This window comes from Carya illinoinensis, chromosome 8, assembly GCF_018687715.1.
Source record: "Carya illinoinensis cultivar Pawnee chromosome 8, C.illinoinensisPawnee_v1, whole genome shotgun sequence".
In the NCBI taxonomy this organism is placed as follows: Eukaryota; Viridiplantae; Streptophyta; class Magnoliopsida; order Fagales; family Juglandaceae; genus Carya; species Carya illinoinensis.
In genome coordinates, this window is record NC_056759.1 from 35,670,775 (window position 1) to 35,697,118 (window position 26,344).

The 26,344-nt window shown below is 33.2% G+C and overlaps 2 protein-coding genes across 2 annotated transcripts in view; both read right to left on the minus strand.

Moving 5' to 3' along the window:
• LOC122319131 overlaps positions 1–26,344 on the minus strand; it is a 210,960-nt gene that overhangs the window by 102,749 nt on the left and 81,867 nt on the right. Inside the window, exon 5 of the mRNA XM_043137050.1 lies at positions 5,158–5,580. Within this exon, the coding sequence (XP_042992984.1) occupies positions 5,158–5,580 (423 nt within the window). The remainder of the gene's footprint in view (positions 1–5,157; positions 5,581–26,344) is intronic.
• On the minus strand, positions 905–13,139 carry LOC122319132 (disease resistance protein At4g27190-like). Its single transcript, XM_043137057.1, has 6 exons — positions 12,813–13,139; positions 11,873–11,930; positions 6,791–10,321; positions 2,844–3,416; positions 1,740–2,540; positions 905–1,274 (listed from the first exon to the last, which is right to left on the minus strand). The coding sequence occupies exons 3-6, from the start codon at positions 9,995–9,997 to the stop codon at positions 1,200–1,202; spliced, it is 4,656 nt and encodes a 1,551-aa protein (XP_042992991.1). The 5' UTR covers positions 9,998–10,321; positions 11,873–11,930; positions 12,813–13,139; the 3' UTR covers positions 905–1,199.

The window sequence follows — 26,344 nt, forward strand, 5'->3', positions numbered from 1 at the left end:
ATTGAAAATTTTAAATTAAAAAGTATTTTGTATTTCAGTAATATTTAGAAAATAAATAATAGGAAGTTTTGAGGTACAATATATCTCATTTTCCAAACATGACTTTAAGTAGTTCGTAAAAGATATAGACTTATCCTGTACCAACCAAAATGGTGAAAAGCACAACACTAATATAAAAAGTGATAATCAAAAGGCAGAGATCAAATGGTCAAATTATTATAATTGATAGGGATAATAATAACAAAAAAAAAAAAAATCTTGATACATTGTACCATTTGATATTCTATCATTGTTAGATGAAATAGTTCATATTACACAATATCGATATCCATATCCCAAAGGAAAATACATACCTTCTAAACAAGTTTATATATTGAACATGCAGCATGAGGACGACCAAAAGTCATACTTCAAATTTACATGTTTAGGTAATGAGATGATATAAAAATTTTGTAAATAATAATAAAATAGTTCATTAATAGTAGTAAAATAGTTTGAGTTAAGATACTTTATTAAATTTTGAAAAATGAGAGAGAAAAAGTTGAATAAAAATATTATAATGTTAAAAAATTGTTTTGATATTATTTTTGTTTTGAAATTTGAACCAATTGTATTATTTTTTGTGTTTGTTTGGAAGTTTAAGAAAATTATAATAATTAGATAATAATAAAATAAAAATATTGAAAATTTTAAATTAAAAAATATTTTGTATTTCAGTAATATTTGGAAAGTAAATTATAGGAAGTTTCGAGATACAATTTATCTCATTTCCCAAACATGACCTTAAGTAGTTTGTAAAAAAAAGACTTATCTTGTACAAACCAAAATGGTGAAAAACACAGTACTATTATAAAAACTTTTTCACAGTACTATTATAAAAACTATTATCAAAAGGCAGAGATCATATGGTCGAATTATAATCAAAAGATTATAATTCAAGTTTATTTGTTGGCAACACCAGAGTTGTTAACTACAGTACTTCATGAGGAGTTATATCAAATCAATACATTGTCAAACTTTTTTTATTTGGCATTCTCTCGTACATATAAGAGACATTTAAAAATAAAGAAGACATAATAAAACAAGCAAACCATAATTAAACATTAATGGGAATGAAGGGTCCTCTGCCCTGACTGACTTCATCAAAAGAAAGAAATATCACCATTGGATCCACAAATTCTGAATGGAAAAGCTACATTCTAGCCTTCTTCAGAATTCTCAGAATGATCTTCATCTTCTGAAGGATGATTTTCATCTTCTTCAGAATTCTCAACCTTCCCATTGACAGAAAACAACATATTTATAAAGATAAAAGTTTCAAATATCAAATTATCATAAACGAAGCTTTTCATAAAAATAAAGAAAAAAAATCAAAGAAATATCAAAGCCATCCCGTTCACTAGGCTTTCCCCACCTTTTTTTAAAAATAAATAAATAAAATAAAAGCTTTGTTTTCTCTATGTTTAATAGTACCTATAACGAATGAGAAATTATTGTGATTTATGAATGTTAAACCACCAATTTTACTTGTTTAAAAAATTTAACCTAATGGAAAAATATATATACTTAATTATCTATTTCAACACCAAAGTTTAGATCGAATACTAATATATTTAAACTCCGTAGAGTGTTAAGTTGGAGAATATATAATTGGTTGGTTTTACTAAACGGATCATTATTGCATTCAAAAATAAAAAAATAAAAAAGTTCATGATTTTGTAAGTTGGGAATATACTTACCCTTTCTCTGAATAACAATCCAGTATCATATTGATTTGACTCCTCCCAAAGACAACTTGTAGTGGTATTAAGGTCATCCTTCGAATGCAAATTCCGCTTCGAACTCCAACTGTTGTCATCATATACTCCACTTAGCTTTGGTGTACTTAAGACTCCGTGACAGAAAGTCTTCATCTCCGAACAACATCTCACAGTTACTCTCTCCAAAGATGGGAACCCAAAGGAATAAGGTCCTGAGCAAAAGTGTGTGAGGTTTGGTAAGCCATCAAGTGTTAAGTATGTTAACTTATTAAAAGTAATCTTCACATTTGCTTCACCATCTTCCATTGTTACAATTTCTGTAATCCTTTTGCAATTAGTTACAGCCATGCCTTTGAGTTGCACCAGAGTTTTGGCAGTTGAGGATGTTAATAAATTGATCAATCCGTGACAATGTGATATTTCCAATCCTGTCAAATTGTGAAGAGAAACAGATGATGGCACTATGTTTTTCAATTTGCCGCATCCAAACACTTCAAGGCATTCCAGATTATGAAAAAGTTGGCATGGCTTGGTATTGTCTTCTTTCCACAAATGTGTAAGCATACGTAGACAACAGAGCCTTAGTAGTCTTAATCGTATTTCTCGATCAACAAGTTCATAAGGGAATATTTCCTCCCAGACACTATCGTATACCTCAAGTTTCAACAGATTTGGCAGTCTTGTTAGAAGAAAAGATGGATCCGGAAAATCTGAAAATCTGCTGGGACATATGGTTCCATTGAAGGTCAATGACAAAATCTCCAAGTTGGGGAACGTACCCTGTAAAGGCATCAAAACGTACATTAAACAAATTAAAGAGATCATAAAGATGAGTTGGTATTGTTCTTCAATTCCTTCATGATCATGTATAGGTTAACTAATTGCTAGAGTTTATATTGTAAGGGCTACGAAAAATTCTAATTGCTAGGTTAACAAGATTGTGTGAACTTATTGCAAGGGAAAAATTCTATGTATATGAAAATTAAACATTTAGTACTTTGGGGGGAGAGAGAGAGAGAGAGAGTGAGAGAGAGAGAGAGAGAGAGAGAGAGAGAGAGTAGTTGATAGGATAGGATTGTTAACCTCCTCAACGACGAACATGGGTTGTTGAATGCAAGTCGGGAGTTGGTTCTCTTCACTACTACTGCTGCTTGCAAATTTTGAAGCCCAAATCATTTTGTTCACTTGTCCACCACATTCCCCCAGCCATAATTCTTTCAATGAAGGCCATGATTCCAAATTAGTATGCACTCCTTCAAAAATCCACTTGAGTTTTGGCAATCCATCGAGTGACAATTCAGTTAGTATGGGGAACTCAATATGTCTGGCTATTCCGTCTTCTCTCGCTACACTTTCTTCCGTACCTGAACTTGAAGCCATTAAAACTTGTGGTTCTTTACCATTTTGCCCCTCCGTATTTCCAAATATAGTTTCTAATGAATCACAGTTCCATATACGTAGACTAGTCAGACTTTGCATCAATGTTGTTGTTGTTGTATGCAAATTAGATTGAAAGACATGCAACAACTTGTGACAACTAAAAATTCTCAATTCTTGAATATTGGGAAAAGAAGTCGCGTCGACTTGATCCTGCCATATAATTTCCAACTTATCCATGCTCGAAATGTGCAACTTCTTCAAGCTTGGAAACGAGAGCTATAAAATAAATTAGAACAGCAACAGTGGTTATAACCCATACCCCATCCAACATAACAGAAACTATAAGAAATATATTTCAGCTCGAGTAGAATTAAATATATTTGATGTATTTGTAAAAGTGAGCATCGATATGTCTGCATGCAGTTTGATCATACTAATAATACATCATCTAATTTAATGAAAGAAATATCATATTGTAAAAAACAAATATAATAAGATAAAAACAATTTCCAGTCTTAAATATGGTTTCATATGTTTTGTTTGTTGGTAATACTTCAACACCTTTATTTAATGTTTCCAGCAACGAGCCTCTAATTCGTGGGTTTAAAACTTTTAAAATTGGGACCTACACATTAACTTTTTCTTATAAAAATATGAATTTAAGTTATTTCAAGTTTTAATTAATGCATTAAAAATCATATAAGTAATTTATTCTGTAGAGATTATAATTTTGTTAATAAATCAGTTGTAATACTTAAAATTCTTTCTGTTTTCGTTATTTAATTATTTCTTTATCAACCTGATATACAGAATGATGAGATTCAAGTATTTTTTTTAATAATGATTAATACTGTAATTAAATCTATATGTTCGAAAGACCTCAGTAGAGATCAAAATGATTTCACAATACAACCTCAGTAGAGGGATGCATGCAGGGGAGGCCGTTGGGAGTGTTTATGATTGATACTCTATATATTTCGACTATATATATAGAGTGTATACGTACGGTTGACACAAAGTGTGTGGTTGCTCCACTTTCTTCTGTCCCTGACCCTGAGGATATTAAATCTCGTGATTCTTTACCATTTTGCCCCGCCAGCTTTCCAAATATAAATTCTAACGAATCCATGTTTGAAATTTTCAATGTCTCCAAGCTGGGGAATGAGAGCTGTAAAATTCATGGAATAAAGAGTAATTAGTTAAGACATGATATCCCGTATTAACCGAATGTCATAACAGAACCAACTATAACCAATTAAAAAAAAAAAAAAAAGGCTATAACCAATTAAGGCTATAACGTACTGATCTTTTGGTTTATATATATATATATATGTGTGTGTGTGTGTGGCTTGACATTAATTGAAGTTATGTAATGTGGAACAACTAAGCATTAATATATAAAATCTATTAATTAAAGTTAGCAAGTCATGGAATTCAAGCTATATCTGAATGCATGCAGTTTTCATCTTAGTGACAACACATCAATTTAATTCCCCCACTTAAAAGTCGTAAAGCAAAATTTGACCATTTTACAATTATATTTTTAATATATATATATATATATATATATATATTAATCTTTTAGAATGTTGAATGTATATATAACTGCATGTATTATTCTATTATTGATTTTGGTGGAAAGAGTGGCACTGTAATTTTGATGAACTTGCTATGACTATTTTGACGGAAAAAGATTCAAATCTATTTGTTTTTTTTTTTAAATTAAAACACGGCCGGTACCACTTTGAAAGAGTCCAAACAATGGGACTTTAACATGCACTTTTATAAATGCATTAAAAAACATATATACGAGTGTTTTTGTCATTTAATTTATACAGAATAATCGATTAAATTTAAGTATTCTTTAATAATGATTAATATTGTAATTAAATTTATAGATCCTAAAGATTAATTAATTAAATTTATGAACTTAAGGAGGGATCAAAATGATTTTATAATATTGGGATGTTTATGTGGAAATCTTAAGAGAGCCAATAAATTTAATTTCTTTAATTACCTCATCCACCGAGAAAAGGGGTTGTTTAATGGACATTTCAGACTGCCTCTGATCTTCACCTGTTTTTCCAAAGCTCACAACTTCTGAAGCAAAAATCTCAACTTTCTTGCATCTTTCAATTTTCATCTCTTTCAACTTCGGCCATTTTGAAACATGAACTCCTTTGTAAAACCACTTGAGTCTCCGTAAATTTCTAAAACTCAACTTAGTTACTTGAGGGAACACCAAAGTCCTAATAGCTACTGCTTCTCCTCCTCCTTTTTCAATTGCAACAATTTCCTCCACCCCACAATCCTCAATCTCAAGTACTTGCAATTGCTCGAGACATCTGAAAACTGTTTTGGGTTCTTGACCACAGCTCCATACGTATTTTATTTTGGGTAGACCCCACATACACAGTGTTTGCAAGCTTGGAAAGGAAACCTGTCGGATTATATTCTTTGTATCAATTAAAGATGCTAAATATGTAGTTTTATGCATTGATTTTGAAAATATGTAAATTAAATTGGAGATAGAAAATAAAATAGCACAAATTTGGAAACAATGATCCCTTAAAAAATCAACGTAGTCCATCTATAAAATTCTCAATAGAGCTCCCAAGGATACAAAGTCATCATATCATACCATTAATTGTAAATACTCATTTGTGATGCTATAATAGTTAACATAAATATAACAAATCCCATATTTACGCAATGAGCTTTTTTATTTGAAAATTGTTTTAAAAAAGTCCCATCTTATTTTCTCATATTTTGCATAATAGAAGTATGACGCTTGATATGATCTGTCTTTGGGTAATGGTTGAACACTTAATTTAAAACGCACAGGCCGCTTGATATAAATATATATATTAATGTATTCTTGTTTCTTTTCTAAGATGATTTGTAAAAGCCTTCAAATAGAGTTATTATTAAAGTTTTCATATTCTTATTTTTATTCTTTTAGTTTATTTGCATTTATATTTTCTTAAAGTGTTTTTACTATATATATTTTTTAATCATTTAGAATGCTGAATGTATATATAACATGAATTATTCTATTATTCATTATGGTGTGGCAAACTATAGCTACATCGTCGACACATACTGTTTCTAATTTAACAGAATTTTGGTGGACAGGAGGGCAATTTTGCATTGTAATTTTGGTGAACTTGCGACGACTGATTTTGACAGAAAGAGATTAGAATCTTTTTAAAACACCAGTACCATTTTGAAAAAGTCCAAACAAACATGCATTAAAAACCATGTAAGTAATTTAGTGTAATTTATTTTGTAAAGATTATAATTTTGTTAATCAATCAGTTGTAGTATTTATCGCTTTCTGTTTTTGTTAGGGTTCGTTTGAGGGGTGAAATGAAATAAAACTTTTATGAATATTAGTAAGATAGTTTATGAATTATTGTGAGATCGTTTGAGTTGGGTATTTTTTAGATTTTGAAAAGAAGAGAGAAAGACTTATATAAAAAAAATATTATAAAATTTATTGTTAAAATATAATTTTATAATATTGTTATTATAAATGTTTATACTTATGATTGATAACGCGGTGTGCTTGACACATGATTTATATGGACTTGTGCAATGTGTGGATCTAAATACTTTTCCGGTAATTAAGTAGTACTCATGTAATGTACCTGATCATGATGTAGAAGTGGCAACTGAAGATCATGGTTGCCCTCTGAATTGGTTTCTCTACAATCAGCCATGAATGAATCTTTTGTGCTTAGGAAGCCCACGAGCTTTGGAAGATCATTTAACACCAAGGTTTGAAGTCGACCGAACAACATCATATCTCCCTGATCTTCTATTCCGTCTTCTTCTTCTTTCACGAATATTGCACCCATGTTGTTGCAGCTTGTTATGTTCAATTCTTCAAGTAGTGAAAGGCCTCTGACTATAGATGATGAGAAGATAAATCTTAATTTATCACAGTTATACACCTTTAAAACTTTCAAGTATTTGAAGGTTGAAAATGGAAGTTTGCCCTGACAAATTTCTTCCAAGCTGATCATATCTTCCAAAACAAATGTCTCCAGGATAGGAAAGGCAACAGCCGGTGTCCTCAACTCAAGGATATGCTTAATATCGCCATTGTTTTGGATATGGAGATGTTTCAGCTTTTGAAAATCTTCTCTATTTAATTCATATAAGACACTCTTAGTACTGTTCGACTCGTTTAAATAAAGATATTCTGTCCTTTTCAGTAGCATTTTGATCCAAAAGTCCAATTGGAAACTCGTATTCAATTTGAGTCCTAACGTTCTTGAGAATGCCTCTTCCTTAAATAATCTATTTTCCCATGGGATATCTCCAATGCATATCTTGTATCTCTCAAACTTTTCAGTAAACAAATCTTTCGGTAGATTGTTGACATTCGGAATATCTATCTCTAAAGTGGTCAAGTGCGACAATTTCTTTAGCTCTGCAAGGCTAGCATTTTTTCCTTCATTGCTGGGTCCTTCAACCTCCCATTGGACATTGATTTCTCGCATATACAACTCTTCTAAGTTGACCAAGCTTGACAAGACATTAGGAGGAATCAGTCTAAGTTTGTAACAATAGCTCAAATCCAATAACTGCAAACGAGTCAACGACTTCATTTCTCTTGGTAGATCTGAAATGTCAGAACGAGCAAGACTAAGAATTACTAAAGTCTTGAGTTTTCCTATCCAATGAATATCTCCCAACTTACATCTATCTAGACACAATGTTTGTAGGTTTGTAAGTGGCAAAAGAGATGAAAGTTGTATATTTGTCAAACTCAGAACTTTGAGCTTGTCCATCCCTTGGAAGAAAATGTCTCCGAGCTTGTCCATCCCTTGGAAGGAAGTACTGCTTGGGGTTTTCAAATATGAATCTTTACACTGGACATGAAAGTATCTTAATTTAGGACATTCTATTTTATTGGGATATTTATGGATATGATCTGCACCATGAATAGAGAGCGCCTCGCATCTTTTTAGTCCATCCACATCTGGCCATGCTGTTTGCCCACCATCGCCTCTCATGACAAACATATTATGATCATGATTTGACGCAATCATTGTAGCGACATGACGAACAACATCATGCATGTAAAATTCCTTGGAGCTATGTGGACTTTGTATTAGCAAACAAGAATCTTGGAGATTACTAACTAATTTTTCTAGTCTGTTGCTTGCTTCTTCCAACGTATCAATGCCATGGAATAAACACAGACCAAAACTATATCTCAACAAGTCCCGATAGGAGATGACATAACCTTGTTGAGCACAAAGCAAAAAGAGGGATTTGACCTCTCTACCAACAAGATGTTTATAACTCAGCTCTATACAAGAATATACGGGTGACCATATTTCTGTGTCATGTTCTGGAGGGGGCCTTCTTAGTTGCACCAGGGCATCCTTCCAGATTCTCAAACTCTTATGATCCTTTAATGCCCTAGAAACTGTTACAAGTGCAATCGGAAGACCTGCACACTCTTTAACTACCTTAATTGCTTCGTTCTGCAAATCAGGATCATCTTTGAAAGAAACACCCGCCATCTTTTCAAATAAGGTCCATGCTTCTTCATCTCCTAAAATGTCGAGTTCGATGTTCTTTTCGGTGCCCATATGAGAAGCTAGTACCCGTTGATCTCTGGATGTCAGTAGTAGTTTGCATCCTCCGGAAGGAATTCCTATTGCATTCAAATCAAGTTGCTTCCATATATCATCCAAGATTACGAGTATCTCATTGTCTTTTTTTAACCTCGTCCGTAGACGGTTTGCTCTTTCGATTTCATTTTCTTTTGAATCGAACTGTAGATTTAGCATCTCTGCAATTTCTCCTTGAATTCGACTTAGGTTTGGGTTGTCCGTCACTTTTGCTAGAGCCACCTCATTGAATAACCTTTCTTCCTTGGCTTGCCTGCGAATTTCTTCCATCAATGTACTCTTTCCAACTCCAGCCAACCCCGACACGCCGATCTTGTTGAAATTAGCATCTCTCAATGCCTCGATAATTCTATTCATAACTGACATCCTTGAACCCAAGATCATGTAATCCTTGCTTTGCTCAGGTACCATGTTTTGCAAAGTAGGAAGATAGGAAACTTTGTTGAAGTTTCCATTTTTAAGAAGTTCAGCAATATCACCCGCCATCTTCTTTGCCTCTCGACTTATCTGATGTCGATGTTTCAAGTTTAGGCATGCTGAATTAGAGCTCCTCGTACCTGCTTCTTCTTCAATTTCACAAAGTTTCCTGGTGGCCAATTCTGTAATACAATCTACATCTGTCAACCACTTGCTAACATCAGAATAAATTTTCTCACCATTTCTTAAAGCGACATCAACCGAATGTCGCACCCTTTCTCGAGCATGTTGCAGCTTCTCTTCCTGATACTTCAGATTCTCTATGTTGCTACTGTAGTCCATTTCTTCTGAAGGAAGAATAGGATTCGAAACTTTTTCAAAGTTTCCATTGTTATGAAGTTTGGCAAAAAGTTGGGCAATATTTTCCACGATCTTCTTTGCTTCCCGACTTAATCGATGCCGTTGTTTCAAGTTTAGGCAAGCTGCATTAGAGCTCCTCGTACCTGCTTCTTCTTCGCTTTCACGAAGTCTCCTGGTGGCCAATTTTGTAATACGATCTACATCTGTCAACCACTTGCTAACAACAGGATAAATTTCCTCTTCATTTCTTAAAGCAACATCAACTGAGTGTTGCACCATGTCTTTAGCCTCCCGCAAATCCTCTTCCTGATTCTTCAGATTCTCTATGTTGCTGTTGAAGTGAAATGAATAGCATAGCCACCGACCAACAGGTGCAACAGTGTATTCTGCTATTTTTGCAACAACTGAAATAACGATATTCTCCGCCATTTTTGTTCTAGTGGTTTTTTTTTTTTTTTTTTGGATTTTTGTGCAAGTAGAAAAGCAACCAAATAACTATTGTATCAATAAGAGATAAGAAAAGCAAAGATGGAGGTAAGAGAGAATAGGAAAATGAAGATAGATTGGACTTTGGGAGTGAGAGTACTTCAGAGGCAAAATGAGTCCAACAAACAGCCTAAGGAGGGGGCAAGGCTTTCATTCCACAAGATGATGAGTGAATATTAATAGCAAGCAATACACCTTCCGGAAGAACATAGAAATTATGTGGTCACCCAAAGTCGGTGATAGATCCTCCAAGCAGTATGTTGTGTGCTGAGCATTCAAATTTGTGTACACATTAGGAGATAGTAAGATTATAAAAGCCATCATTACAATAAATTTTGAAAACCAAATTGGAAATATGACTGACAGAAAATGGTGGAAAAAGCAACCTTTACGACCAATAAATAAAATGAGATAGAGAAAGGGGGAAAAAGGACTCAAAAAGAAGCAGGAAAGACAAGAAATGATAACGACCCACCAAATTAAGGTCTTTTTGACAGCAAAACTATTTCAATCTCATTTAATTGTTATAGTTTTTTATATTTTTAAATAAAATATAATACACAATTTTATTTTTTAAAATTTTAAAATAAAAATAATATTAACAAATAAAATTTTATTCAAATTTCATCTCATTTCACTATCCAAATTAAACTAATTTTTTTTTTTTTTTGTCAATCGTTATAAATTTGAAGAGATTTGTTTGGTTGGCGTCGGATCGTGTAAATGGGTACAATTTGGTTTCTCATTCTATTTATTTGTGATCTGAAACTAAAGAACTTCCTTTGTGTTTTCATCTCTTCATTTATTTTTATATTATTTTTTTAAAATTTGTTGGAGTGTAGAGGAAGTTGTGAACGTGATTGTTGAAGGATTAGTGGATTTTCAGGGAGGATTTCAACATTTCGTACAAGGGCTCCAAGATCCCTCGCCCTATGCGGGCTTGGGCTGAGAGTAAACTAAGATTGGAGTTGTTGAAGGCGTTAGAGAAAGTAGGATACAAGAAACCTTCTTCGATTGGATTTGGTTACCTTTCGTGCATATGGATATGATTGTTCTTGGAGGCGTTTTGTTTGGATCTGTGTTGGTTCTCTCTCTCTCTCTCTCTCTCTCTCTCTCTCTCTCTCTCTCTATTTATTTCTTACAAATTTTCTTTGTTAATCGTCTTCGTTGCTGTCATATGTATATCATTACAAATTTGAGCAGATTTTGTTTCTTTTTGTACAAATCCGATTGTAAATTTCTCCAATGGTCTAGGAAATTTTGTTGTTTTCTTTACAGATTGCTTTTAGATTTAATTTCTTTTAGTGTAAATGCGTATAATTTATTTAGTGAGTTTATAGAAATTTGAAGGGGTTTTGTTTTGATCTAATTTGAGGGGAAAGAAAATGCTCCCGAAAGAAGTAGAAGAAAAGAAAATGCAAATATGTCATAAAGGCAGGGGTAGAGAATGAAATATGCTATAAAAGTAGGGGTAAAAAAAGAAAAAAAAAATTGCTCCGAGAAAGAAGTAAAAGAAAATAAAATGGGAAGATGTTAAAAACCTAGGGGCAAAAAAGGAAAAACAATTGTTCCAAAAAAGAAGTTGAAAAAGATAAAAATAGACAAAAATTACTATTTATATGCCATTCATGCTTATTTAATAGATACAGAGTAACTGATATATTCTTCTACTCATTTTTGAGATATCAGCCATAAATTCTGCATATATGGGTTGGAAGAATGGATTTAAAAGGATTCGGCTAATTAATTGTGATGGTACTACATCATATATAACATATATAAATCTTGGGATAGATCAAGAAGCAAGCACGTACGTACCTCACTTTTTGTCCTCCTCCAGCCCGCATCAAGACTGCAAATTACTCAAAGATGGCCACTGCAATTATCAATTAATTATATGAAAACCAAGATCGATCGGCATTTAGAAGTGAAACATCATTAAGGGTGTCTGGCGAAGTTGGGCATATCACTGACTCTTTATGGTGGGATTAGTACTGAAACGCTTCGTTTTATAGATCAATCGCGTTCCTCAAATTTGTATTTCATTTGTATCCGCAGACAAAGCGAAAACCTTTTTTCCTCTTTTGTTTTATCTTGGCAATGGCCGTTTCTTTCAAGTCCCCAGCTTCTTTCAATTGAAGAAGAGCCCTGACACCCAGTCTTTTATCCGCTCTCCCTCTCATAAATTAGCAGTCTCAAGTACAAGATTCACTCCAATGGCTGCTGTTAGCACTAACCAAACCGTTGGGCTCTCTGAGACTTTCACAAGATTGAGAAAACAAGGCAAGGTAAGCAAGCATTTCACTTTCTGATTCGCTTATTTATATTTCAATTTTCATTCTCATTTTTTTCCACGGGTTATTATCTATTTCAATTGGGTTTCTGGTAGTTTTCTTTATTTTTTTGTTGCTGTGCATCATATTATCCTTGTTTTCTTGTCATTTTAGTACATGCCATTGTTGATCTTGGTCGGTGTGGTAATTGAGCACGATTTAATGATTTTCGGATACACCATGCTTTTACTCTCTTCCACTGAGGACTTACCAACAGCGCACAGAGCATCAAAAGCTAGCCAAGTAAGTAGAAAAGATCGATGATTGGTTTTGTTTGTTAACATACTGACTACTCCTTCCACTGAAGAAAAATGATTAATGTGCACTATAAAAGCATGTGCGTGGGCACCAAGCGAGAACAACACAGTATGGGTAGCGGCCGAGGAGTGATATTGAAAAGCTGTTAACTTGCAAATTAGTGTTACCTGGTTCGACGCCGAAAAATGGGTAGCGGCCGAGCTCAGTAACTCCGTCCAAAACGCCGATCTGAGAGAGAGGAAGAGAACTGGCAGACGGTGATTCTCAAATCTGAGAGAGAGGAAGAGATCTAAGAACGAAGGGTTCGGCCGTCGAAGATTTTGGATGAATGGTTCTGCCGTCTGAGAGAAAGGAACAGAAGAGAGAGGATAAGGACGTGCTTGGTTCCGGGAAGAGGACGTGCTTGGTTCTTGGAACAGGCCGCATGCGTTTTCTTCTTCTTCCTCCGTGTTTTATTGTTTTTTATATATAAGCCACATCAGCGCCGTGTACCGGTCCTCCACATGCTACGTCTATACGTAGCCGAATTGATAAAATAATAATGTTATTTAAAATTTTTTACAAGGAACTTACGGCAAGGATAATTCTATAAGGAAAATGATAATGATAGGTATCTACCTTCTACTACTCATTTATTATTTTTTTATATTTAATTTTTTTAATTTTTTATTTTACTTAATGGTTAAAGAAGTAATTATTAATAAAATTATATATTTTTTTAATAATTAAAAATGTTAAAAAAATATTTAAAAAAATATAAAATAATAAATTTTTTTTAATATTTTATAAATAATAAATAAATAATAATAAAGCAGTAACCCGTCACTACCTATGACTGGCTTTATAATGGAAGAAAAAGCAAACACTTACAACGACCAATCGAAAAAAAGTAAGGCACAGTTAAAAAAGATAAAAACAAAAGCTGAAAAATAAGCATGACGACAGATGATGATAAATGATAGAGGACCCACCAAATTGAAAAATTGCAATTTGATTTTTCACTGTCACCGTCCGTCCGTGATTGTCCGTTGGGTGTGTTATTCGACAAAATTTTTTTATTTAAAATAAACTAAGTGATTATAAGGTATTAAATTTAATGGAATGAGAGCTTCCCACAATAATTTTAAAATAAATAAATAAAATATAAGAAAAATAGAAAAGAGAAATATAGAATAAAAAATTTGACTTCCACATATTTTTTATTAAGGAGAAAACAGTTTTTATATAGTCAAATAAATAAATTATTAAATTATAATAAAAAGTTACAGTGTATTATTATGTGCTACATTTTGTTAGTCTCAAATTAGTTGAATGAGATTTTTACAATCACTTTATCTTGATTCTTGAATAAAAAATAAAAATAAATAAGTAACAATTGAAAAAGTGGTTGCTTATTTTAATTAAATAAGTAACAATCGAAATAATATTTTAATAATATTTAATTTTAATTTTAATTTTAATTTTAAATTATTTCATTTACTATCCAAACTCCATCTATCTTCTTTAGAAGTTTTTATTTTAAATAGGATATTCTTCTAAACATGCGGGTTGGGAAAATATTCTTAAATTAGTAAGGAAAAATTGTCATAGGAAAAATTTCTCTACAAGTCTTGGCTATCTTAATAATAATAAAAAAATCATGAAGAGCGTTGTGACAACAACGGTATAGCCCCATCAAATAAACCAGCAATTAAAAAGCCAAGTGTAATTAGGTTAAAACATTGGTATTAAAAAGTCATAGAACAAATTATGAAAGTCGATCGATAGGCGCAATAACAATAAATCAAATATGACAATAATACCTTTCATAAAAAGGTTAGATCGAGAATATCGGAGGAAAAAAAAAACTTACCAACCTAGTGAAAAAAGTAGGTGGCATAATGTGAGCAAATGATAAAAATAAATGTGTTATGAGACTTACCAGAAAAGTGTATTTATTTTTGCACATGGATCACGACTAATATAACAGAAATATTAAATTATTAGTCTATAATTCTTAACTATTCAAATTAGGTAGGTGGTCGATTCGTTATAGATAAAAAGTATTATGATAATAAAAAATGTAGTTCAATCAAATCAAATGATGAATAAAACATCAAGGGAGATTGAATGATTGGGTAAAATTGTGGTATTAAAAATTATAAACAAATTATGAAATTCGATCAAAGATAGACACAAGAATAGTAAATTAAAGATGACAATAATGCTGTACGAAAAGTGATGTATCGAGAAGCTATGAGAAAAAAGTATGTACTTATAGCCAATCAATAAAGATGGATAGAAAAATCAATAACTAAATAATAAAAATAAATGCATATATCTTAAGTTGTAAAACAGAGATTAAAGGATTTGGTTAAATTGTGATATTAAAAATTGTCAGAGGAACAAATTATAAAATTCGATCAAACAAGATAGACACAAGAATAATAAACTAAAGATGACAATAATGCTATCCGAAAAGGGGTGAATCGAGAATCTTCGAAGAAAAATTAGCACATACTTACAGCCAATCAATAAAGATGAGCAAAAAAATAAGTAACCAAATGACAACAATAAGTACATCATGAGACCCACCAAAAGTATTGACGTAATTTTAAATTGCACATAGATCATACCAAGAAAAAATCTACACAACCTCCCAACACCCCACCTTTTTTTTAATTTTTATTATTTTATTTTTTATCAAATATTTAATATATAAATAATGAATAAAATAATTAAATTAATTTAAAAAGAATAAATTCAAAAAAAATATTAAAAAAATATTAAAAAATTGAAAAAAGGTGGGATGTTGGGGTGTTGGGAGGTTGTGTAGCAAAACCCTCATACCAAAGTGTAATCTTGTAGGATCTAGATATGCACAAATATCTCCACATTTATTATAGAGTTTGAATAGGGAGTTGAAATTAGATGAGTTAAAATAAACATTAAAAAGTTGAATAAAATATTATTTTTATTTTAAAATTTTAAAAATTAAAATTTTTATTATATTTTATATAAAAATTATAATAATAAAATAAGATGAAAAAACAAAAACTTACAACATATAAAAAAAAGTAAGACAGAGAAAAGAAAAAAGCTCAAAAAAAACATGAAAGACGATAAATGATAAAAACCCACCAAACTAAGCACGTTTTGATTTGATTTTTAACTATCACAAGTCGTTGGTGTCCATTGGTGGGACCGTTGTGGGGTCATATTATTTGACAAATATTGCTATCTCAAGTTCAAGTATTCACATCTCTATTCTCTTCATGATCCATTTAAATATATTTTTTTTTTAATAAGGATTGTTCATATGAACGGATTACGAGTTTTTATTTTAAATAAGATAAGATTTTCTTTCAAATTGAATTGGGGAAAACTTCTTCGAATTAATATAAACAAAATGATTATTTGTCTTCCAGCATGTAAAACACACTTCTTCTTCTTCTTCTTCTTCTTCTTCTTCTTCTCTCTCTCTCTCTCTAAATTAAGGACGCATGTAAATTTAAACTTTGACTATTAAAAAAATATGTGCTTTTCATGTGTTTAATAGACTTTTGGTTTTTCTATAAATGGGCTAAAGAAAATCTATAGTCGGGAGAAAATTATGTTCTTTCAACAAGGGGTAAGAGCATTTGCGTTAGTTCTTTATCTTATTCTTTTAAATATATAATCAAACTTTACTTTTTTTTATTTGACAAACTGACTTTTATAATATATTATACATCAATGCATCTATTTTTTTCTTATAATTTAAATAATATTTTTTATTATTTTAAAATATTTCTTTTCTACCTATAAATTTGCAAAATCCATATATTTTCTTATATTTGCAATATATTTTTATATACAATATAATATAATTCAATCCTTTACACACAAAATAAAAACATATAAGCTAAATAAAAATTAAAAATAATATAAAATATGAAAAAATTGGATAAAAAATATTTCCAATATATTTGTTAGAAGAAAATGAAATGGATGTGTTTTAAATGATGAACAATAAAAAGAATTTACTTACATGGTGAAAATAAAAATAAAAATAAAATGAGATAGTAAATAAAATTTAAATAATAAAAATATTTACAGAATAAACAATACCCATTAAATATAGTAGGTTAATGTAGTAATATCTAATGTTTTCTATAATGTCTCAAATACAACTATATATATATATATATATATATATATATTTATATTTTTTCTTTCGTTTGTCTCTCTTTTTACCTTTTACTTTTATGAAGCAAATATAACGTATTTTTTGGCGGATTGTTTTTCAAGGACTATATTTTAACCATGACTCTGACCACTACCCTTTTTCTATGAGAAAATAGATTGCTAGAAGATGGGTAGAAGAACTGTAATTTCCTCCTAATATCTTAAATCAATAATTCAAATGTTATGCATAAAAAATTGCACAAATTAGAATAGGAGAAAGAGTCATTTTCAATTTGTTATAATAATTCGGGCCTTGATCGGTATGGTCTGGTAATTGGTGCCCCTGACAGTGGTTTGATACAGTCGTATGGTGTCGATATATACATCTATGACTATATATAAAAAAAAAAAAATCAGAAAAAGTAAGAGATTGTTACACAAAGATTTATGTTATTTGACATAATATCTATATTCACAGGTATTTAGGAGGAGAAATTTATTATAATATTAATTATTTATAATTTTTTATAGTCTCTAATTTTTTACTATACAATAAAAATCTTAAATATATTTACTGAAAAATACTTCTTTGCTAGTGCTTCTCTTTAAAAAGTCGAAGAATAAGTCGTTTGGCCGCTTGCTAATTTTTGTCTGGAATAATGATAGCCTTACTACTATTTTACTACTCTTTTACCACTTTTTTTAATTTTTTAATTTTTTTAAAAATTTTTCTTTTACTTAATGATTAAGTAAGTAACTATCACTAAAATTATATATTTTTAAAAAATTTTCTTAATGACTAAAGATGTTAAAAAAATACTTAAAAAAATAATAAAAAAATAAATACACTATAAATAATAAAATAATAATAAAAAAGTAATAAATGTATCATTAACATCCTTCTGGCGTGCACCTCAATCATGGTGAGGGACCTCCATTTTGTGTATCTGACATCCCCCCATCTTTTTTTTGCATTTTCCATTGAGAAAAATTTCCGGTCGTGTGAGGAAATTACTTTTACACCCACAAATGAAAACTTGCCACGTATGGGTTTCAAGAAACAAATATCTACACCTGCATGTAGGAAAAGTTTTACTGGAGTACCCCCTCCCAGTTCCTCTTCCCTCTCCAATTTCCCCTTGCCGCTCCCTCTTGTGCAGCCAATTTCTCAGGAGTAGAGTTTTCATTGTCATGCCCTGCCCTGCCTCCTTGCTTGCCTTGTTCAAGGTTTATAAAAAAAATCTTTATTATTTCAGACTAACAAAACCTATTAAAATTTACAATCCTTATTGCTTGGTTCAAAAAAGTAAAACAACAATCAGATTTTCCACATACTTCTTCGATCAGAAGCATATTTCTTCACCCTTATTTGGGACTTGCATAGAAGCAGATTTGCTTTATTAAGCTAGCCTAAAAGCAGATTTGATTTATCACCCTCATTTTTTTCCCTGTTTTCTCACCAACCAAACGGTGTCCACGGGACCTATTATCTCCCTTTTTGCCATTTTTTCTGTTTTCTCACCAACCAAATGGCGTCCAGATTTGCTAGTCTAAAAAACATATCAAACAAGCCCAAAATAAAATAGAAGAAGAAAGAAAAACAATACGTAGTAACAGATCTCTCGAAGACCTTGTAGATCTGATCTCTCGGCGACGTCCTCCTTCAGGTTGAGTGGGGCAACAATCAGATGAGAGAGGTAAGGGATTTTCGAATGAGAAATTATTTGCTTAGAGAGAGAGATCAAAGAAACATTCCCTTCATGTGGCTGCAAAGTGGAGTTTGTTGAATCGTCTACGTGGCAGCTCCTGATTGGCAGGTGTACAAATAGATTATACACCCCACCGGCTAGGAGCTTCACCCTTTTCCATTCCCCTCCCATCATTTCCTGCTTTTCTCTTACATTCTCTCTCTTATGGTCATTCTTGTCCTCATTTCTTACTTCTCTCGTGTCTTTTATGGATATTTTATCATCTTCGGCTCAATCATAAATTAATTGAGCTTTATTGTTGACTCTAGAAAAAAATCAACGCACTTAATTTGTTTGATAGGTCCTGTGATTTCAGGTATTTTTTCGCTCTACTTTTTTTTTTTTTTTTAGTCTAGAGATCCGTTTGAAAATTTGTTAGAAAGAAACTCATAATCGTAATCATCATTCATAACTAGCTGGAGTAATAATACTCTTGTTAATATATAATTGTATACTTTAATATATATTGTATTTAGTATGGCTCTAATTTTTTATGATAGTATTAATTTTTGTAATTCCTTAAGAGTTCTTCTTCTTCCAAACTCCTCAATAAATTTTGAAGATATATTATATCATGTGTAGATCTAGATTCTACTTACAAGATTTCATATTGGTCATGATCCATGTGCAAACCTTATCACTACTTTGGTGGTATCATAACCACTTATTTTTGTCATTTGGTCACTTATTTTTCTGCCATACTTTATTAATTAGCTGTAAATACCTATTTTTTTCTTCGAGACTTGATTCAACCTTTTTTATGGACATCATTATTGTCAAATGTAGAACAGAAATATTAAATTATTAGTCTATAATTCTTGGCTATCCAAATTAGGTAGGTGGTCAATTCGTCATAGATGAAAAGTATTGTGACAACAAAAAATGTAGTCCAATCAAATCAAATGATGAATAAAAAATCAAGGAAGATTAAAGGATTGTGTTAAATTGTGGTATTAAAAATTGTCGGTAAAACAAATTATGAAATTTGATCAAATAAGATAGACACAAGAATAGTAAATTAAAAATGACAATAATGCTATATGAAAAGGGATGCATTGAGAAGCTTTCAGGAAAAAGCACGTACTTATAGCTAATCAATAAAGATGGACAGAAAAATCAGTAACTAAATGATAAAAATAAATGCATATATCTTAAGTCATAAAAGGGAGATTAAAGGATTTGATTAAATTGTGATATTAAGAATTGTCAGAGGAACAAATTATGAAATTCGATCAAACAAGATAGACATAAGAATAGTAAACCAAAGATGACAATAATGCTGTCCGAAAAGGGGTGGATTGGGAATCTTCGAAGAAAAATTAGCACATACTTACCGCCAATCAATAAAGATGGACAGAAAAATGAGTAATCAAATAACAACAATAAGTACATCATGAGACCCACCAAAAGTATTGCCGTAATTCTAAATTGCACATAGATCATACCAAAGTGTAATCTTGTAGGACCTAGATCTACACATATATCTCCACATTTATTATAGAGTTTGAATAGTGAGTTGAAATTAAATGAGTTAAAATAAAAGTTAAAAAGTTGAATAAAATATTATTAAAAGATTATTTTTATTTTAAAATTTTAAAAATTAAAATTTTTATTATATTTTATATAAAAATTATAATAATAAAATAAGATGATATGGATTGAGTAATCCAAACCAAGCTTAAAGGAGGAAAAAACAAAAACTTACAACCAATAAAAAAAAAGTAAGATAGAGAAAAGAAAAAGCTCAAAAAAAGCATGAAAGACGATAAATGATAAGAACCCACCAAACTAATAGTGTTTTGATTTGATTTTTCATTGTCACAATCGTTGGTGTCCATCGGTGCGACCGTTGTGGGGTCATGTTATTTGACAAATATTGCTACCTCGGGTTCAAGTATTCACATCTCGATTCTCTTCATGATCCATTTAAATATATATGTATATATATATATATTTAATAAGGATTGTTAATATTTTTTAATTGCATACTTTAATATATACTATATTTGGTATGGCTCTAATTTTTTATGATAGTGTTAATTTTTGTAATTCCTTAGAGTTCTTCTTCTTCCAAACTCTACAATAAATTTTGAAGATATATTATATCATGTGTAGATCTAGATTCTAGTTACAAGATTCCATATTGGTCATGATCTATATGCAAACCTTATCGCTACTTTGGTGGTCTCATAGTCACTTACTTTTATCATTTCGTTACTCATTTTTCCGCCCTACTTTATTAATTAGTTGTAGATACCTTTTTTTTTCTCTGAGACTTGATTCAACCTTTTTTATGGACAACATTATTGTCAAATGTAGAACAAAAATATTAAATTATTAGTCTACAATTGTTGGCTATTCAAATTAGGTAGGTGGTCAATTCGTCATAGATGAAAAGTATTGTGACAACAAAAAATATAGTCCAACCAAATCAAAAGATGAATAAAAAACCAAGGGAGATTAAATGATTAGGTTAAATTGTGGTATTAAAAATTGTCGGTAGAGCAAATTATGAAATTCGATCAAAGATAGACACAAGAATAGTAAATCAAACCGAGACGTACTATATATGTTGAATTGTTTTTAAATAGAAGCTATATAATAGTAGATCAACATGCAAACACCATAAATTAACTATATATGTTTTATTTCACTAACAACGGGAATGAAAGCTCCCTACCCAATTGACTTCAAAAGAAAGAAAGAAACGTGATTATCGGTTCCACAAACTCTATGTTGGAAAGCGACATTCCTGCTATTGCATATATATTATGGATGATTTTCTTCCTTCCTCAGAATTCTCAACCTTTGTTGACAATAAACAACATATATATATGTATATATATATATATATATATATATATATATTATAGAAGATTATAAAAGCAATATCAGACATTAATAATGAATCACCACCCAAGTACGCTAGCTAGCTGGCTTTTTATAAAAGAATTAAAGAAACAAAGTTTATTTCTATATCTAATTTCTAGACCACGAACTAACAATGAGAAGGATTGAAAATGGTTTTCTCGATCTCTTCATTAAGATCAAGGCCATATACATATTTATAGTAGCTAGCTACAATTGTTTATTGTAGATATTGGAGGGCCCATTTTATAGTTAAGCCCAATTTAAAAAGCTTTCAGTAGACCGAAGGAAACTAAAGAGCCCAAACCCAACAAAGCCTAACACACTGTACGCCACTTTTCATGGGAAGATCAGGATGCCATGCACATACATGGCTATCTTAGTTATTGAATAACGATCTACATTGATGAATATGATACAAGATAAGCTTAATGTGGACTCTAAATAAACCAGGTAACCTTTGATAGTAAACTCTCTCTCGCTCTCTTTTAATACGCTTTTATTGACTTAAGCATCGAAGTATTTCCAAGCGCCAACGTGGTTCTCACATGCCGATTGTAACTCGTTCCTTATCCAGCAAAGCAATGGATACATTGCTAACATCCATGGAAGCATGACTAGTAGTAACTGAAGAAAAGCTAAAAAAGGCGTTGGAGGCCATGCACATACGTGGCTATCTTAGTTATTGAATAACGATCTACATTGATGAATACGATACAAGATAAGCTTAATGTGGACTCTAAATAAACTAGGTAACCTTTGATAGTAAACTCTCTCTCGCTCTCTTTTGATACGCTTTTATTGACTTAAGCATCGAAGTATTTCCAAGCGCCAACGTGGTTCTCACATGCCGATTGTAACCCGTTCCTTATCCAGCAAAGCAATGGATACATTGCTAACATCCATGGAAGCATGACTAGTAGTAACTGAAGAAAAGCTAAAAAAGGCGTTGGAGGCCATGGGAATCTTGAAGAAAGAAAACGAAAACTTGCGGCGAAAGAATGTTGAATCTAATGACACCATCGTACCTAGTCACAATGAGCAAGGTGAGGGAAAAGTGCAGTGCAATACATAGTCAAGCTTAGGAAGAACAGAGAAGAAAAAATGCACGACAAATTGAAAGAACTGGCGGGAAAGTATGAGGACATGGCGAAGAGGATGAGAAGATCTTCCATGGTGGAATGCTTGGGAGTCAAAATGATCTGCTGTATAACAAACAGATTATGGCCATGCTGCTCCCGCCAAAGTTCAAGGTACCCCAAATAGACATATATGATGGGTCCAAAGATCTAGTAGACCATCTGGAGAATTTTAAGCCTACATCACGCTCCATGGTTTTCCAGGGGAGATTGTATGCCAAGCTTTTCCTCTACCCTGAGAAGAACAACAAGGGGATGGTTCGGGACCCTCAAGACAAGGCCAATAAACAGTTTTGAAGAGTTGGCTAAACAGTTCCTGACCCAGTTTATGGCCAGTAGGAGGTGGCTGGGCAACAATCAAACAAAAAGAAGATGAAAACTTAAAAACCTACCTTACCCACTTCAACAAAGAGAGGTTAACAACAGACGACCATGATAAAAAGAATACTCTCGCTGCCTTCCTGGGCGGAATATGGCCACGAAGTCTCTTTATGGCAGAACTGGCCAGAAAGACTCCTTCCACCCTCAGGGAGTTTATGGATAGGGTGGGTGATTTTGTCAATGCCGAAGATACACTACAGGCTCTAGTGGATCCTCAGAAGGAGGACAAAAGGTCGAATGGAGGAGTGGGTAGATTAATAGAAAAACTGGTGTGAATCGACAAGACAGAAAGTGAGAAAGGCGGTCGGACCATAATCCCAGATTGATTTATAATAATTTGAGCGTGCAATAAGAAGAGAAGGACAGCTAAGAGCAACATCAACTTAAGACAGGTAGTCTCTATTGCAAGTACCACCCTATATGATCGCATTGGACTAAGAGTGACCGAGCTGGTAGGAACAGGAGAATTGGAATGAATGGTTGCAGAATGTTCAAAACCCATAAGGAGCCAGGAACCCAGGCATAGTACCAGGAGGAGTAGTAGTCCTAAGCAACAATGTCAACATTGAGTTGTTGGTCGCCAAAGCAATGGGGATAGGGCGCCCCCAAAAGGTGACAGAAACAGGGCACCCATTGGAGAGATTAAAACAATAGTAGGGTGCTTCGCTGGAGGGGGCGTATCCACGTTTGGTCGAAAGGTGTATGCACGAAGAGTGTGATCTGAAGATGTATAAGTGACAGATAGAGCCCCTAAGTACCAAAAGCTTAGTGACAAGGTAACAATATCTTTCGGGGAGGAGGATCGGGAACGGGTGTTGTGTCCACACGATGATGTATTGGTGGTCACCCTTGTAATAGCTAACTATACAACCAGGCAGGTACTGATCGACAATGGAAGCTCAGCAGATATGCTATTTTGGATAGTGTTCACCAAAATGGGTATTGACGTTAGTAAACTAAGGCCTTCCCCAACACCATTAAAGGGCTTCTCTGGAGATACGGTGCATCCCGTCGGGGCTATCACCCTCCTGGTAATTGCCGGAGCTGGTGCGCGGACGACCACCAGCATGACTGATTTCTTGGTGGTGAAAGCTCCATCTTCCTACAATGCTATATTAGGAAGACCAACGCTCAATTATCTCAGGGTGGTGACGTCCACATACCACCTTAAGATGAAGTTCTCGATTGCTAGCGGGGTAGGGGAGTCACGAGGCGAATAAGCTCTCGCACGAGAATGTTATGTACAAGAATTAAGAAATGCCCAAAGCGAAGTTTGTGTCGTAGCAGAACAAGACGAAACACTAACATCGCCCCTTCCACCACCTCTAGCGATGACTTTAGAAAAGAGTGTGGAAGTCAGGAATGAGCAGAGTCAACAACATGCTGAAGCCAACGAACCACTGGAACTTGTGACGTTATATTCAGACCTCCCCGACACTACCACATGTATTTGGACCTAAGTCTAGCTAGCAGGCAGAAAAGCTCTAAAGCAGTTGTTAATAGAGCATAGGGATGTGTTTACATGGAGCCATGAGGAGATGCCTGTCATAGATAACAAAATTATTGAGCACCTCTTGGGCGTGGATTCTGCGCACAAGACAGTGTGCCAGAAGAGAAGGTCGTTCAGTGCAAAGAAGTATGCTGCCATAAATGAGGAAATAAAGAAGCTACTTGCAACGAAAAGTGGAGAATGTGTGTGGACTTCACCGATTTAAATAAAACTTGTCCAAAAGACAATTTTCCTCTACCACGCATCGATGTTATCGTGGATGCAACAGCAGGAAACCATATGCTGAGTTTCATGGATGCCTACTCAGGATACAACCAAATACGAATAAACATGGCGGATAAGGAGAAAACCTCGTTCATAACAAATCGGGGGCTATATTGCTACTAGATTATGCCATTCGGATTGAATAATGCAGGTGCAACCTACCAAAGGTTGGTTTAAGTAGCAGATTGGGAAGTCTATGGAGGTGTACATAGACGACCTGTTGGTAAAAAGTAAGGAACTCGCCAAGCACCTCGACGACTTGCAGGTGGCGTTCGGAATCTTACGCTGTTACAAAATGAGGCTAAACCCTGTGAAATATGCTTTCGGAGTTGAGTCTGGGAAGTTCTTGGGATATATCGTGTCTGAAAGAGGAATTGAGGCCTCACCAAAGAAGATAGAAGCCATACTTAACATGAAACCGCCAAAAAATTTGAATGAAACTCAACGGTTGGCGGGCAGGGTGGCCGCCCTGAGTAGATTCATGGCTAGGTCAATAGATAAATGCCTCCATTTTTTTCGAGTACTACGCAAGATGCACCCCTGGAACAAAGAATGAGATGAAGCCCTTGAGAAGTTGAAGCAACACCTGGCAAGCCCGCCACTCCTGAGGTAGCCAGAGAAAGGTGATGTACTTTGTGCATACATAGTAGTTTCCCCATTTGCAGTGTCTGCCGTCCTAGTGAAGGAGGAAGGGGCCGCCCAGCATCATGTGTATTATGTAAGTTGGGCTCTTAGAGGAGTGTAAGTAAGATACCCTCGAATTGAGATCTTAACTTTCGCCTTAATAACGACAGCCAAGAAACTCCTCCTATACTTTCAAGCCCATACGACAAGGGTGCTTACGGAGAGCCCGTTAGCAAAGATCCTAAGAAACCTTGACAACACAGGAAGGTTGGTAGGGTGGTTGATTGAGCTAAGTGAGTTCGATTTGGAATACATGCCAATAAAGCCTGTAAAGGGAGAAGCACTGGTAGATTTTGTAGCTGAGTTCTCAGGTTTCCCCAAGAAGATATAATTGCTCCAAGGGGAAAGCCATGGGTACTTTTCATGGATGGCTCATCTTGCAAGGCGAGCGGGGGTTTGGGAATACATTTGCTAAGCCCCGACGGAAAAGAGCGATACTACATGGCAACACTAACATTCAAAGTAACCAACAATGAAGCTGAATATGAAACACTCGTGGCAGAGCTTTCTATAGCCGCCAAGATAGGAGCGATCGAGATAAAGGCCAAATCAGATTCACAGGTAGTTGTAAATCAAGTGTTGGGCCTATATGCTACAAAAGGGGAGAAGTTGAAAAAATATCTAGCATGAGTTTGAGAGGTACGCGATCTTTTCTCCTATACTCAGATACCAAGGGTGGTCTTCCGTTGGGGATTGCTTTCAAGGCAAAATCTATTTGGGAGGGTGTGTTGGAAAAAAATGATAGAAGGTTGGCAGGTTGGAAAAGGATTTATTGTTCACTTACCAAAAACATCTCATCCCATTTCATTATTACAACTTTCACAAATTTCCATACAAAATATAATAAACAATTCAATTTTTTCAAATCCTAAAACAAAACTAACATTAAAAAATTATATTATAACAATATTTTATTCATTACTATTCAAAGCATATCATCTCATCTATATAACCAAACG

Bases quoted from the DNA above. Each gene is read 5' to 3' on its own strand.
- LOC122319132 (XM_043137057.1), bottom strand. From the start codon at position 9,997: ATGGCGGAGAATATCGTTATTTCAGTTGTTGCAAAAATAGCAGAATAC. The intron at 2,541-2,843 runs GTTAACAATCCT...ATGCCTTTACAG, and splicing joins CCATGTTCGTCGTTGAGGAG to GGTACGTTCCCCAACTTGGA. The intron at 1,275-1,739 runs GTAAGTATATTC...GTCAATGGGAAG, and splicing joins GATTGTTATTCAGAGAAAGG to GTTGAGAATTCTGAAGAAGA.